This window comes from Physcomitrium patens, chromosome 11 (assembly GCF_059467195.1).
Source record: "Physcomitrium patens ecotype Gransden chromosome 11, ASM5946719v1, whole genome shotgun sequence".
Lineage (NCBI taxonomy): Eukaryota > Viridiplantae > Streptophyta > Bryopsida > Funariales > Funariaceae > Physcomitrium > Physcomitrium patens.
The window spans coordinates 5,199,584-5,214,798 of NC_143420.1; the positions used below are offsets into that span (position 1 = coordinate 5,199,584).

General features: G+C 40.9%; 2 protein-coding genes across 2 annotated transcripts; both read right to left on the reverse strand.

The window, feature by feature from the left end:
- Positions 1 to 366: 366 nt before the first annotated feature.
- Positions 367 to 2,708, reverse strand: LOC112288601 (magnesium-protoporphyrin IX monomethyl ester [oxidative] cyclase, chloroplastic). Its single transcript, XM_024532965.3, has 4 exons — positions 2,118 to 2,708; positions 1,332 to 1,724; positions 1,015 to 1,113; positions 367 to 851 (listed from the first exon to the last, which is right to left on the reverse strand). Exons 1-4 carry the CDS (start codon positions 2,631 to 2,633, stop codon positions 588 to 590), a joined length of 1,272 nt encoding a protein of 423 aa, XP_024388733.1. The 5' UTR covers positions 2,634 to 2,708; the 3' UTR covers positions 367 to 587.
- A 936-nt stretch (positions 2,709 to 3,644) lies between these two features.
- On the reverse strand, positions 3,645 to 14,929 carry LOC112289016 (calcium-transporting ATPase 3, endoplasmic reticulum-type). The gene is made up of 34 exons (XM_024533890.2): positions 14,625 to 14,929; positions 13,536 to 13,586; positions 13,373 to 13,406; positions 13,083 to 13,100; positions 12,758 to 12,894; positions 12,564 to 12,638; positions 12,364 to 12,409; positions 12,061 to 12,120; positions 11,778 to 11,858; positions 11,587 to 11,672; positions 11,303 to 11,404; positions 11,032 to 11,085; positions 10,758 to 10,859; positions 10,347 to 10,405; positions 9,686 to 9,830; positions 9,439 to 9,546; positions 9,192 to 9,344; positions 8,996 to 9,100; positions 8,607 to 8,803; positions 8,365 to 8,476; positions 8,020 to 8,118; positions 7,721 to 7,866; positions 7,475 to 7,532; positions 7,153 to 7,245; positions 6,738 to 6,788; positions 6,465 to 6,596; positions 6,142 to 6,243; positions 5,857 to 5,911; positions 5,656 to 5,741; positions 5,304 to 5,452; positions 5,027 to 5,132; positions 4,544 to 4,597; positions 4,275 to 4,323; positions 3,645 to 4,056 (listed from the first exon to the last, which is right to left on the reverse strand). Exons 1-34 carry the CDS (start codon positions 14,655 to 14,657, stop codon positions 3,989 to 3,991), a joined length of 3,006 nt encoding a protein of 1,001 aa, XP_024389658.1. The 5' UTR covers positions 14,658 to 14,929; the 3' UTR covers positions 3,645 to 3,988.
- Between the last annotated feature and the right edge of the window lie 286 nt (positions 14,930 to 15,215).

Below are 15,215 nucleotides of genomic sequence, written 5' to 3' on the forward strand. Positions count from 1 at the left end.
TATCTATCATGTAACGACCAAATGTTTTCTAGAATTAGCGGTAATTTTACAGAGATACATCAATGGAAAATTTGTTGAATCTATCGGCTGCATTAGCATTCACGTTGTGACGCAAAAAATGTCACCAAGGTACCAGCACTCACTTCTTTGCCATCAATTGTTAACAGCCATTGTTCTTGCATTGAAATGTGTTTCCAGTGGTACGCATTCAGTTTCAAGGCAGAGAACAATCGGTGACTGGGCACGGTACGGAGAATATGGGCATGTAATATGAAGTACATGTCATTAGCAATAGACAGAAAAATGAGGAACAGAAGTGATATCAATAGTTGGGTGAGGAAAAACCGCACACACCACAAGCATGAATTTAAAAATGCCACAACGGCTGTTTGTTTCATGGTTCTATTCGTACCAATATGTGTACACAATCAAAGCATGCAGCGCTTGCTTCATTCCAACCCGCACCATTGTTCCCCACTAGAACAAGATGCCCAAGTTCAATCTGCCAAGTTTCTTCCGCGAACACCCTCAAGATTCAAACTTGGAACCTAAAAGGTCATGATCTAGAAAATTCGTCAAGTCATAGTTTAATAAACCATTTGTGGTTCTGATTCGACGAGATCCACCGACCCGCTGTCTACAGGCTTCATCAAATACAAAGCGAGAAGCTCATTCACAAATCCAAGAATGGCAGGCACTCTCTGAAGCGCCTTCAGGGCAGCGGGTGCGTTAGACTTTCCAACGTCAATGAGCTGCTGATTAAGCACCACGAGCTTATCGAGTCTCTGTTGGAACTCTGGGTTCTCAACGTCGAGCACCGCAGGGAAGATCCTGGCTGTAGTCCTGTTTGTCTGCGCAGTGTCATAGTTGTAGAAGTGTTAAATAGGTCACACTTGAAATCTATGAATCCCATTAACTGCTGAGCAAGTAACAGAACTTCAAACAATTCAGCGCCATGGACAATACTTAAAGTTCATTAAGTGCACAGGACCGGCAAGGAAGTGTAAAACTTACCTCAACAATCACGTGCATGTCGAAGTCCCGGGTGTTGAGACCAATGCCCTCGTAGAATGAGGTTCTCTGTACATCATTCAAGTACATGGTGACGTAGACCTGCGTTTTCAAAGAAAGCTCATAGTCATTAAGCGTACAATCACCAACATACTTATCAGTACAATGGTATGGAATGGATCTTACAACTACAGCAAAAGTCATTGAAGTTCTTCAATTACACTGCAGTGTTTAAAGATTGACAAGAATGCCCATTGTGTCAGGGTCCGATCGTGGTGACACATCAAACACTGGAAAAGCAGAAAGAACGAAATACTTACAGAGAGGCAGAAGAAACGAGCCCAGAGCTTGGCCTTCCAGTCATTCAAAAACTGGGGCTGTGCCTTCATGAGTGCAGAGAAGAAATCACCGTGACGGTTCTCATCCTGGCACCAGTTCTCGAAATATTTGAAGATTGGGTAACACTGATACTCGGGGTTTTGCTTCAAATGCCTGAAAATGGTAATGTACCTCCAGTACCCGATCTTTTCAGACAGGTAGGTTGCGTAGAAGATGAACTGGGGCTTGAAGAAGGTGTACTTTCTTGTCTTGGTCAAGAATCCAAGGTCCAGAGACAGATTGAAGTCTGACAGTCCCTTGTTCAGAAACCCAGCATGTCTGGCTTCGTCTCTTGACATCAAGGTGAAAATCTCAGCCACAACAGGGTTGGTCTTCTGATGAGGTAAAACATCAAAGACAGTTCCTCCGTATTAGAATCAGTTCGTAATCAACACAAATACCCGAATATGCTACTAGCCCTACAAGGCAGACGGAATCACCCTAAGGGCTCCAAATCATACTTTTGAAGAAAATGGGGTGTCATGAGGAAACGAATAACTTAGATCTTAGATTTGTGTTGTGCATTTCAATGATTCAATCGAGGAAAGTCACCCAAAACACTCCAATATTAGAAGCAAGAAAGCTGTGCGTAATTACCCAAGATAGCGTACGGAATCCAATGTAGACATTCACCGCCAGATTGACAGGGCATTTCTATCCAAACAAGTTTAGAACACACATACCAAATGAGACAACATAGGTCGCAATTCAAGAGTTGGGGCAATTACCTTCAACCTCCTCCCAAGCTCCTTGTACAACAAGAACCCAGAGAACTCAGCAGTGCAAGACCGCTCAAGGAACTCAATAAAAATCTGCCTCAATGGTCCCTGGATGTTGTCCGCGGCTGACTTGAACTCGGGGTTCCGGACGAAATGGGTTTGGTTGTAATCAGCCTTGAACTCAGCAAGCAAGGACTCAAATTCAGCCTCATTCAGGTTTTTGTTAATCTCCACATTGAACAACTGCTCCATCTCGTCGAAGTCGGTCGTGTAAAACCGAGGGGTCAACAACGACTCGTCAATCTCCTTCTTCCCACCCTTGTTCTTGGGTGCTGCAGCCCCCGCGGCAGCCATGGTCACTCTAGAGCTCCCATTACCAGCTCCGAACGCCACCAACGCCGACCTGCGGCTAATAGGCCCAACAAAGCTCACTCTGTAGTTGGCTAAGCTTGAAGTTGTGGATTCCAAGGCCACCATGGCGCGTGGCGCCACTGTGGTCCCCATGGAGCACGCCATAGCTGCCATTGAGTTGAACAACCTGCAAGAGAGGGCAACCTCAAGAAAGACCCCAGCACGAGAGTGCACACCTGATCGTAGGTGACTGCTAACACATTCACGTCAGGCAATGGCTCCTCTATCTAAGCTCACGGTGAGGATGAAACCCTCGAGAGAATGCTTTCTAGAGGACCGAGTTTGGGCGGTCTAGGATGGATAAGGAGAATCAAACAGAGGTGTATGATAGGTCCTGTGGTTCTGGTTGTGATGGTTTAGCAACGAATTCTGTTGGAAAGCAGATTTCGGAGGAATTTGGAGGAATGCAATTTGTGGAGGAATTCGGCAGATGGTGACTCGGTGAGGTTGGTGGCTTAGACGGAGGGAGTGCCTGGGTTGCTTACATGGAGACATCTCATCCTCCAATTCACTTCAGGAGATATTTTGTAGATTTTGGCACGGTTTATGTTCAAATGAGGAGATTTTTCCATTCCTAATGTGAGTGCCCGGAATTCTCCATACTGATTTGCCACACAAAGCTTGTCCATCCATTCTGACATCAGATATAAGATTTACAAAAGACCCCAGTAAAAGTAAAAAAAAAACATTACTTGGGAATTCTGTAGGCAATCCGACCGCTAGAACGGTAAGTGCATATATCAAACCTAACACCTTCTGAGCAGCTAATGTCTAACTCAGAACTTTGGTTGACAATAACAAGACCTTACTTTTCAACGAGTACACAAGTTAATATACCATACACGATTCTGGAGCATGCATCAAGGGTCCTTTCAGAACGTTGAGTAAAGGAGTAAACTGTTCCACTACTTATGGAAAGAAATACAAAAATGTGGTCGACCCAAAATCAGACGTAAAATGTTGTACTATGGTCATGGTCACGTTAGAAAACAAAATAACGTCATGTAGTGCAAATGATATCTATTCTCAAATGATATCAAAATAATTTTGCTTCATGAATCACTAAATGTTTTTAGAGAGATCTTCTGGTGGCAACCCAAGAAGCTAATCAGGGAAAAAGTTAAATTGAATTTTAAAAAATATATCTCTTTTCATTTTGTTGCATTACATCTCTTTCCCAAGATACACATCTTCAGTTGAAAATTTTGGGTTGTTCCTTGAACAAACTGTAGGGTGATCCTATGGGTATGCTACTTGGAAGACGAAGTTGAAGAGAAGTTCTAAACGATTATCTTATTGATGTTGGCATGAGGAAATGAATGGCTGATATTCAAAAGCTGTATCTGATGTTACAAACCTACAATTCGCCTGAACTAAGCCGATCATCTAAACTATGGGTTTTAAATCGAAAGAAACATGCTTCGTTATCTGTTGCTCACCAAACTACTTTACAATTTCAAGAAGAGCAACTACTGCTGCCGTGTCTGACTCTTTGGTAACAAATAGTCGGTTCTGACTCTGAAAGTCGGAATTTGAACTGCAAAATTAGAACGTGAGCATTAGGATCTTTATAAGGGTGTTGATCAAGAAAACTATCATAAAATTTTGCTGATATTGTTAAGCCTGGACTTAAGCTGCAATCAGAGGGAATAAAATAAAATATTAAATTCAGGCATTGATTCCTGAAAAACCAGCAGCATGTGGGGCAGGATATCAGTGCTTGGACATAATGAGCAAGGAATATAGGATGCTTACTTCTTACACGTCTGGAGAAAACTTTCAACAGCTCATCAACTAGGATAACCTGCAACATTCATTCACAAAACATTAATTAAGGAACCAATGCATGCATGAATTAGAACTTCGACACCCTGCGCGACAGAACAATCCGTAGGTTAGGTAAAAAAATGAGGAAAACAAGGAAAACATAAGGAAAATAACTACTACAACTGGGCACCTCACTGAGAGTAAACACCTGATGCTGACCTAAAGAACCTAACATTCTAGGTCAGAGAGTTACTTACGGGAAATGAAAACAAAAATACAGCCTTCCATTCAGAAAATGTCAGCGCCGTCACCTACACAGACAACCAGTCTAAGTATCGAAAGGCAAGAACAGAAAGTGAAAGCTTGCACACAAATGATGGCTAGCCGTAAAAATATTTAAAACCCCTCTCAAAGTCTCTTCAAATGGTTACTTGATTCCCTTATTGAAGAGGAAATCGCAGGCGGTATGTTACACGTTCGAAAACTACAGAGGTGCATAAAGGAGAGACTTGTGTACTTGACAAACAATGTCTAAATATATTTTTTTAGAACACGGCTAACTGCTACAGAGATTTCCAGCTGTGACAACAGGTAAGTTCTTCCAACTACTTAGGAAAGTTGTACGGTGCATAAACTAGACATTTTCCTTAATGTTACAAGAAAAAGCTGTAAAACATGCAAACAATGTAACGTCACTAGTAGCAACATTGAACTGAAAGAAAGAGTAAGTTAAAATATACCGAGAACATTAAAGATAAAGCAGGAACATAAAGGATGAGCATGTGTAAAATCATGGAAACAGCAATGGCTCCAAGCAGCCACAGATTACTCCAAGGAGGCAAAACCCTAAACATACAACCAACTTCATTAGTTCTTAAGCAAATTATGTGCAAGTATTGCCATTGACACTAAATCTTAACACTTCTAAGTCATGCAGCTCAGACATCATCTCAAAATCATGAATTTTTCCGCATTAACTGGAAGTGAATGGCACACAAAGCACTGGAGTCGACTCACAAAAGACTTTGATTTTCACTCAAATTGTTCAGTGCATTGAACATCTCGACCACTACGAGTACGCTCATGGAGATGGTGGAGGGATGACGATCTTGAAAGATGCTACAAGAGTAACGAGCCTGCCCTTCAACACAAGAATCAAATTTGACCTGCCAAAATATCCAGTTTTGATCAGCTTCGAAAATTGGAATCTGAATCTTTTGATCGCATCTTTATATCTTATAATCTGCCATGATCAATACCAATTGCTACGTTTCGTAGACAAAAAGCACGTATTAAAAATTATCAACTTCTGAGAACATTCTACAATTATGTCACACATACTTCGATCGTAGAAAGGCAAGAATATTACCAACTCTGCCCAATGCAGCTGAGGACCATTTTCGTAATACAAGAACCACCATGCAAATCCTCCCACCGTTGCCAAACCTACATATGCTGAAATAGGCAACAGAAAATAGTAATATCAGATACAATCAGTAGCATAAACTACCATATTATGTCAAGATATGCAAGTTACCTTGAAAAAGAAGATATTTCGAAACTAACTTACCTCCAATCACTACATACCGAAAAAATAGCCACCCATTTACAATGGATTCATCCATCTGTTTCAAAATATCAACACCAATTAGCAACCAGTTGAAGTCTCCACATCACACAAATACACTAAAAACCCTGAGAAATTACGCACACTCAATGTATACCTGGATTAGTTTAACAACTGGGCACAAAGGCATTACGCCGACTATTCTAGGAAAATGAGCCGAATATGCTCATTATACTCATGCAATCCACCAAAAGAAAACGACAATGATAGTAAACATGGCTACTGTACCTTGCGTGGGCGAACCATCATGACATTACGATCCTGTTTGTTGAACCCTAACGCTGTAGCTGGTAGTCCATCAGTCACTAGATTAACCCACAGCAATTGTACCTGTTAAGTACATTTATAAGTTAAGGATATCCCTGAATCTTCAACAGAAATGGTCAAGCAGAAACCAACAGAATGACACAGATCTAGCGAAGGACAAACGAAGTGGATTCAGCAAGTGAAAAACTGAGACAACCATTCTTATGTTCAAGTACTAAAACGAGAAAGTACGCACTACCTGTGTGCATACAACATTATGGAGGAGGTCTATGACAAGTGCTTACAGGGACTAGTGTTTCCGGCATGCCTAGTGCAGCAGCAACAAAGATGCACACAACTTCTCCAATATTTGAAGAAACCATGTAGCGGATGAACTGTTTTGTGTTGTTGTATATGGCTCTACCTTCTGCGACAGCCTGCATCGAATTGTAGAAATAAAGATATATTTTAATGACCTCAGAAAAAACAACGAAGCACGAAGGGTTTCAGAAAAATACATGTCGACACGTTAAACCAAAGAACAGAAATGCCATGTAAACCGGAGATAGAAGACGTACATCTATGATAGTGCTGAAGTTGTCGTCCAGCAGAACCACATCGGAAGCACTCTGTAAAATGATGAAGTCGAATTAATGACAATGCTTTACGTCCATAAGTACTGAAATAATCACAGCGAATGGATGGACACAGCCCACACAGTTCCCATTTCTAGTATGGCAAAAAGATCTAAGCGCAAAAACACTTAACTGCTGGCGATCACTTGTGAAATTGCAAACATAAAAACTGCATACTTGTGTAATTACAGAAGTGTTCGTATCATGACAGAAATTAGTCGATTTAAACAAATGAAATTCGATAATACAACGCCAAACAAAAGGATATTTTTGGACACAAAAGGATATTTTTGGACACAAAAGGACATTTAGCTTGAAAGAAATCATGTTAACAACCGTCAATAAATATTATCAATACCTTAGCAACTGCGGTCCCAGAACCCATAGCTATTCCTATGTCAGCCTTCTTCAAGGCTGGAGCATCGTTAACACCATCGCCGGTCATGGCTACCTGCTCCAGCACAAAACATTAGTTACCTCAATGACCACACAACAATCCACATCTTCTATTATACTTGCAAGGGGTCACTTTAATATGTGTACATCAGCAAATACACTGTAATTGCCTTATATATACAAAAGAATTACAAGACCCAAGAAAATAAGGCGTTCATAAGACTGTCATCCCTCAGATTTAACAAGTGGGTTCATGTGTGAATGTTGTACAGCAGGATACTTACCACCTCATTTTGACGCTTGAGTACCTCCACTAGCATGCTTTTGTGTGAAGGTTCCACCCTGCATAGAAAAAAAAAATGAATCATAAAACAAAGACTTCACTCATATATTAAACTCTAAATGAACAGAGACCTTTCATCACGACATGGGTAAACTTGGCATCCTAAACAAAATTTGACACCCAAAAAGGCTTGGATTGATTCGACACTCAGAACAAATGGGCAGCATTGACCTCAGAAGGGACTTACCTTGAGAAAAGGGATAGCTTCTGTATTGCTACTGCTTGCTGCGAAGGCGTCAGCTCTTCGAACTCTGTGGCAGTGTAAGATTTTCCTGTCAAGTCATCGAGTGGATCGAAGACTCCGATACGGCGACATACTGATTCTGCTGTAGCCTACAAAAAAACATGAAGTCAAAATCAAGTCTAATCATCACCATCGTAAATCACATCAAAAGTGAATTACGTGAAACTCAGATCTTCAAGGACAAGGGCAAAGTAACTGAAAAGACGAGTGAAAACAGAGGCATGATACCATCATAAATGTACCTTGTTGTCTCCCGTAACCACAATGACACGAATACCCGCAGACTTGCAAGTTGCAATTGCATGTCTTACTTCATCTCTTGGTGGATCCATCATACCGACCTTCCAACAAAAAGGTCAGAAACAACGATCAACTTTGAAAAAGTCGAAACAGCCAGTGACAATATTCAAAATTGAAAAGAGGGACACATTCAATAAATTTGTGTTATACACGGACACAACAATAATCCAGAGTTTCTTACTTCCAGTGAACATCATCCTTTTCTACCTACGAGGTCGAAAATATAAGTTCTTAATCAATTAAGGGACAACATGAGTGCTTGAAAGCAATATAGATGTGAATAATACCAGTCCAACAAAAGTAAGATTACATTCGTCCGCTAGGGTCAATGATTGCTGGCCCATTGGCATAGGTTTTAGTGCAAGCGCTAAGCACCTCAAAGTTTCCTTCTGCCCATAACTGTACACAGACCAGAAACACCAGTTTACGAAGGCGATCCTCTCAATTTCGAAGATCCTAAAAACATCTTTTACATCAGTAAGGAATTAAATAAAAACCCTAAAAGGGAAAAGCAAACCAGACAGGATACCTGTACAATCTCTCCTCCAATTCTGCACGTATCTCAGCAGTCATGGGTGCAGCAGCCCCATCGTCATTGCAGAGTACACTAGTACATCTTGATAAGATGCATTCAGGAGCACCCTTGCAGAACAAAATTTCTTGCTGCTTCCGTGAACGAAGCACACTCATCATTTTACGATCCCTTGAAAAATCCAGTACGGAGAGCTATGCATATGTAGAAGACACAAGAATATCACATAAGATGAGAAAATCAGCACGCACAGTTGCAAGTTACGTATCCGCTAATGCTGCATGAAGTCCTTGTAAAAATAATAAAAGCGAACATTGACTTTACGCGAATTAACACATTCCAAGTAACATAGAAATCGAATTGCATAAACACATATCAAACTATACCTTATTAAACTGTTGTTCCCAATAATGATTGCAGTAAGAAACGCGCTCCTGCTTGCTCAACATTGTCAAAGCTGAGGGCATCGAGTCAAATCCTGGCAGCCCCACCTAATTCATAGTTCGCACCCAACTAAGGTTGTCAAACCCTCGGAAATCGGTTACGAACTTTAATTAACGAATACTTGAAATGCATCGTTACCTTTTCAGAAAGGACGCGAAGAGCCACTTCTGTTGATTCCCCAATCTTTTCGTAAGTTCCCCGTTCTATGTTGTACTGTACAGATGATTCGTTGCAAAGCGAAGAGCACATTGCGAGATGCAACAAGCACGGTAAATCCGCTGGATGCTCCAACTGCACATTGAAAATTGGTATCAGCGATCCTTCCTAGGTAGTTACAAGACCTTCAGAGGCTTATCCAACAAGAACAGAAAATAGAGTTACAAACCTTCAAACCAGCTCCATCCAGGATGATGCCTTCAGGAGCATAAGTGCTGCCAGTGACATTGTATTCTGCGGTAACAGGCCCTCGATGAGCGGAACGCACCACACATACCTGGCAAAGCTCAGGTTGCTCAGAACCACTTGAAGATACTAACCATTTGACTTGCACACAAAGTTCAACAGAAGTAACTTCACGGAGCCTGAAATGAAGGAACGTTAAGAAAAATGTATCATAGATCAAATGCACTGACCTTCGAGATCGACATCATATTCGTTGTCAATGTGCCAGTTTTGTCACTACAAATTACTGTTGTACATCCAAGAGTCTCCACAGATGTCAAAGTCCGCACAATCGCTTTCAGCTTAGCCATTCTTTTGGTGCCAAGGGCCAAGCAGCTGGAGATCAAAGAAAACACATTTACAAGCTTCTGAGGTACATCCTGATCAAAAATTACAATTTGAAAATATACGTTTACATCCCACTAACGCACCTGTTTCGACTTAAAGTGAACTTAAGAATAACAGCAGGCCAAGGGAAGTCCGAAAACACTAAGCATAAGAGCTTCAACTACCAGAAACCAGATGTTCAACCTACAGCTGCACCTAGAATGTAATTGGCCAAGTGGGGCAGGACATGTCTTACGACTCTCTCGCAAGAAATATCCTCCTCAGATGGAGGTTGACAGACGTTCATCCCAGGAAAAGGGCATTCCGGGCAAAGTGCAATCCCAAGAGTTGAAAGTGCATTTGGAAGACCCAGACAGGACTTCCAAGAATTGCATATTAATACTGCCACTACGGCAACTACATGAAGGGTAATCTCTATGAACAGAGAGGCATAACACTCTTTGTAGTGCATGCTTCAATTTGGAGTTTCTAAGAATGAGAGCAAAAAGGAGTAGAGGCACTCACGTTGTCACCACAGCCGGAAGACCTTCAGGAATTGCAGCAACTGCTAGTGCAACGGCAATCTAAATTCCCTCAAAGAAAAAAGAAAGAGAAGGAAAAAATCAGTATCCATTCAAACAAATCCTGACGAGTGACACTTCACAGAATGATACGCAACTTGGTACACGATTGCAAAAACGTAAGTAATTACAAAATACATACCCAGTTGTGGTGAGGATACAGGTGCCTTCCAAAGGATATTGAAGGACCTTCAGAGCAAAGAGCCGTAAAAGCAAGTGGTGCAAGCTTAAAACTGACACATTTAAGTATTGAGTAGCCTACAAACCCTACTCCAATTTCATCATTTGTCTAGTCCCTTTATACCAGAAAAGAATTGGTAATTATAATCTGTATTATCTGAGACTAGTATGGAACCTTGAAGTAGTAGATGGCTCCACGCAAGATGCCTCCATGAGCGGGGTCTCGGAAGTGACCAATGTTTACCACCCAGACTAGTACACACACTACTGCAATGACCTGATATACAAACTCAACATCAACATCAACTATGAAACACAACAAAGCAGGTAAGAATACGTGTGCAGCGCAATGTGCGGATTGAACTTAGATGCACTCATTGCACTACATGACAAGAAAAAACTACTAGATGCATGATTGTGTGCCTTAAAACATTCCAATCATCACGAACCTTAGACAGAAATGACCCGAACTCATCAAGTTTCTTCTTCAAGGGAGTCATCTCCTGCAAAACCACGAAAATAACATATATAATATATCACTACCAAGTGCACTCTTGCCACAATTGGACAATATCCCTCAAATACTGAAATTCCGCCTCCAGCCACAATGTGAACACATAGTCAAAAAAGATTTAACACACCAACGTTGCAGTACAAGAAGCACTGAGATTATCTAGAGAATGATTATTTCTTGGATTGCAAGGAGATGTATATTCTTACAGCCACGGACTCTGACATGGCATCTCGAATCTTTCCCATTGCGGTATTTGAGCCGACACCAACAACGACTGATCTTGCTCGCCCCACTGTCACTACTGTACCCTACAAATGCACGGCAGCATCGTTAGCAACCTAAAAACATATTCAATCAATTTACTTAATAAAAAACTATGTTGAGTGTTTGGAAATCTGTTCCCCCTAACAATCAAGTCGTTTAGAGTGGCAGCTAATTTCATTTGCGGCGACTAAAAATAGGTTACACATAAGGATATTCTAACACATACTGAGAAGAGAATGCTCGTCTTGTCTTGATATACAGCCTTCTGTACCACAGTCCGCTCCGAGCTTTTTGCAACAGAACAGCTTTCTCCTGAGATAGTAGTAGGATTCAGCAAACTTGTAGAGCCTCAATATCACTCTCATGAGAAATGCATATTAATTTTTTTAATGAAAGCATAAACAGCTGAGCCCGCACCTGTCAAGATGGCTTGATCAACACGTAGTTGATTACTGAACATCTCCACAATACGCAAGTCTGCTGGAACTTGGCAACCGACTACAAGATAGACCGTAGAGGATCAGAAATCACTCAGACAAGTCACTCAAACGAACGAATACGCCCAGTGATGAGAAAACACCCATACATAAACATGAAGAGAACTTGTAAGCACCTTCAACATAAATCACACTGAACATCAAATAATGAGACCTTCGACGTGCATTCATGTTCGACTAAGTGTTTTAAGAATTTATCTCACCTGAAACTTCGACAATGTCCCCAGGAACCAGCTCTGATGCCGGAATTATGGATAACATTCCTGAATCGAACAACCCACACCCACTCTAAGTTGCAAGGCAACGAGTTGGACCCTCACTGTCCCAAAAATGCCAAGGCATGGTGATTACACATTTCACATCCGTGACGATATGAAATCCAATGAGAACAGCTAATAGGCAGGTCAAAGGTCTCAAAGTCTCCTCCAGACATTGTTCCTTTTAGTCAAATAATGGATTTCAAGGACCAACTCTAAATACAAGTGGCAAAGCACCTCATGTCTCACCATTCCTTAAGACTGTTGCAACCTCTGCCTGATATGCCTTCAATTCCTGCCAAAGTAAACACCGAGTTTCGTGGTGAGTATACACTAAAAACCGACGTCTCATAAAGCCTTGAGATTATCATAACTTGAACTTACACATGGTAGTTTGATCATGACACATAAAAAGAAAAGTTCTATACGAGGAATAAAGGAATATGTACCGCCAGAGCCTTCTCTGCATTAGTCTCCGTAAGAACACCAACTGCTGCATTTGCTGCTAGTATCAGTAAAATTACCTGCATCAAGTCAAGTGGAAAATTACACAACCCTTCTCACATGTTTCTGGCTGATAGAGTACCAAATGAACCAAACAAGAAAGTAACAGGTTTTTGCTTGAAATGGGATTTATACTTACTGCAGGCTCAACAAATGCAGTGAAACCAGTCTCGCCATTTACGAGAGCTAGAAAAAATGAAACTATTGCTGCAACGATTAATATTTTCACCAGCAGGTCATCGAATTGCTTCAACACCAGTTTCCAAAAAGGAGAGCCTGTTCAGCCAAAACAAAACAAACAAGTTGCTACTTGATTACTTGTGTTTTGTGACTGCAAATCTTCTAACCATACCTCATTTTTACATGAGTTTAAATAGATGAATGTCATATTAAAACATCAGCTAAAACAGTACACACCATAACTAAATAGTAGAAAACATGAGAGACAATGAAGAACAACTTACCCTCCTCAACTGGTAGGACTATATGTCGAACGTCCACATATGCATCCAACCACCCAACGACAATCAAGGTTAATTTCCAAAAGATCTGATGAATACATCCAGCACATGCAACACAAATTTCAATCTTATGGAGTCTCTAGATCGACAATTATATACTTACTTCAATATCTGTAGTGTTGAAAAAACACAAGTTTAACCCTCGTATGTGATGACAGGAATTACACTGCATGATTTAAATCCATACTGACATACAACGTTGCACCAAAACAAAACAGCGAATAGTGAGGTACCATTCAGTCCATGCATCGCCCGATTCTTTTCAACCTGCGACAAGCAACCGTCTTTAAAAGAGGATGCAACACGGCGTTCCTTTCTGAAAGCACTATCAGAAGGAAACTTGCTCCCTACAACGCTTCAAATTCATGACAATAAACATCATTTTCCATGAGGTACCTGGGTGTCATTGAGGCCTCGTGCGGGATCCACATTGAAGAAAGCTAAGACCTGTGTAAATAATGCGATTTTCGTAGTGTATTATGTTAGATGAACGTTCTGAAAAAGATGATAACGAACCCAAGCATTGAATTTAAAAATAAGCTTTGATGCTAACGGAGGTTATTCGTAGATGATTGCGTGCTTTCCTGCTGCTCTTAATTGTCAGAGACTGTAAGACAAACAAATTTGTATGGCTGGAGGCATAACACCTCTCTTACTGCCAACAGACCTAAAGGTCTCGGACAGTGAAACCTCGGAGACAACCGAAAGATAACATTACTTCATAACATTCTTTACAAACACCCTCCAGCATTCCTATCATTCTCCTATCCGAAGTTGTCACAAATATTACAATAGGTGTAGTACATTGCAAGATGGCAGGCACAAAATATGTGAACCTGATTCGTATCAGGAGCACAAAGTACACAAGTATTGAGGCTAATTAAAATGCGTCTCAATTCCGCCAAGTATTCATGTGTCCAAGTTTAGCTGCCACACACTTTTGTCACAGAGAAACTACGAATTCATCACCTGAATCCAGATCTTTCAATTTCAGACAATTCTGCAAAACGTTTGAATCTATAGAAAAATAGATTTCCAGCGGTCATGTTGATTCTAAATCCGGCTAGTATGGCTATCATTGAAATTTAGGGCTATCGTAAAAATCCATTTGCGGCGAGGGTTTATATCGACCTCGATCTAAAAGTTTAAGGATCGATCTCTTCATTTCACTGCATCCAGAATCTTTCATCACTGAATTCATTTTCGTTAAATTTAGTCCCAGAGTGTATTCCAGAGAAGACCCAGGGTTTCAGACAGAAGAGCAAAGGGGTGGACGTGAGAAAATTATCAAGAATTTTTTTGTTATCGAAACTCCCGAAACATTTTTTTTTTTTTTTTTTAAATCATAAATCATAAATCGCGCCACTCCAAAAGTTGTATGTGAACCAAAATCACCATCACAGGACCGCCAGAAACAATCGATTCAAGGGGAGACAAACGCAAATCTAAAACCGAAATCCACGAAAACTTAAAGGACATTGTCACCTCTTCGGTGGATCTCGCAAAAGCGTCCTCCATATCTCCACCTCCTAAGTCAGGAAGGCAAGCGGCTTCACGTGAGAAGAGTCCAGCTCTTCAATCTCTTTTCTCACAGACAAAACCTCAAATCCTGACGAAAATCGAAACACCCAACAACTCTGATTTCCACCTCTTCCCCAGTCTCCCTCCCCCGACGGACACCACTCACAGCTTCGAGTTAAGCCCTAAGTGACGCAGATCCGGTTCCAGCTGTCATGACTGGCTATGGAGACTCAAAGCAAGCGCTTGCAAACTTGGTGATGAACAAACATAAGCCTGCGAAAACAAAAAGCCAAATGGAGGCTAAAAGTGAACCTGGGCTCAAAAAAGGTAATGCATCCGCTCTTCATATGAAAAGGCTTAAAGCCTGTATTTTATTGGATCGGACCCACATTGCTTGACCCCATTGCTTCAATCGCATCAAATAGCGGGAAAAAAATAATTTAAAAAATAAATAAAGAAAGAAACATGGTTTGTTGGATTTTAATGCCTTCGATCTATTTCTTTCCCTTTTTGCAAGGCCTTTTCAATGTTTGAGAAATATAATTGATGCACATT

Coding starts and splice junctions, on each gene's coding strand:
- LOC112288601 (XM_024532965.3), bottom strand. CDS start 2,633: ATGGCAGCTATGGCGTGCTCCATGGGGACCACAGTGGCGCCACGCGCC. Junction 1,114..1,331: donor CTCGTTTCTTCTGCCTCTCT/GTAAGTATTTCG, acceptor TTGAAAACGCAG/GTCTACGTCACCATGTACTT. Junction 852..1,014: donor ACATGCACGTGATTGTTGAG/GTAAGTTTTACA, acceptor GACACTGCGCAG/ACAAACAGGACTACAGCCAG.
- LOC112289016 (XM_024533890.2), bottom strand. CDS start 14,657: ATGGAGGACGCTTTTGCGAGATCCACCGAAGAG. Junction 11,673..11,777: donor TGATCAAGCCATCTTGACAG/GTGCGGGCTCAG, acceptor CTACTATCTCAG/GAGAAAGCTGTTCTGTTGCA. Junction 11,086..11,302: donor CCATGTCAGAGTCCGTGGCT/GTAAGAATATAC, acceptor GTGGTTTTGCAG/GAGATGACTCCCTTGAAGAA.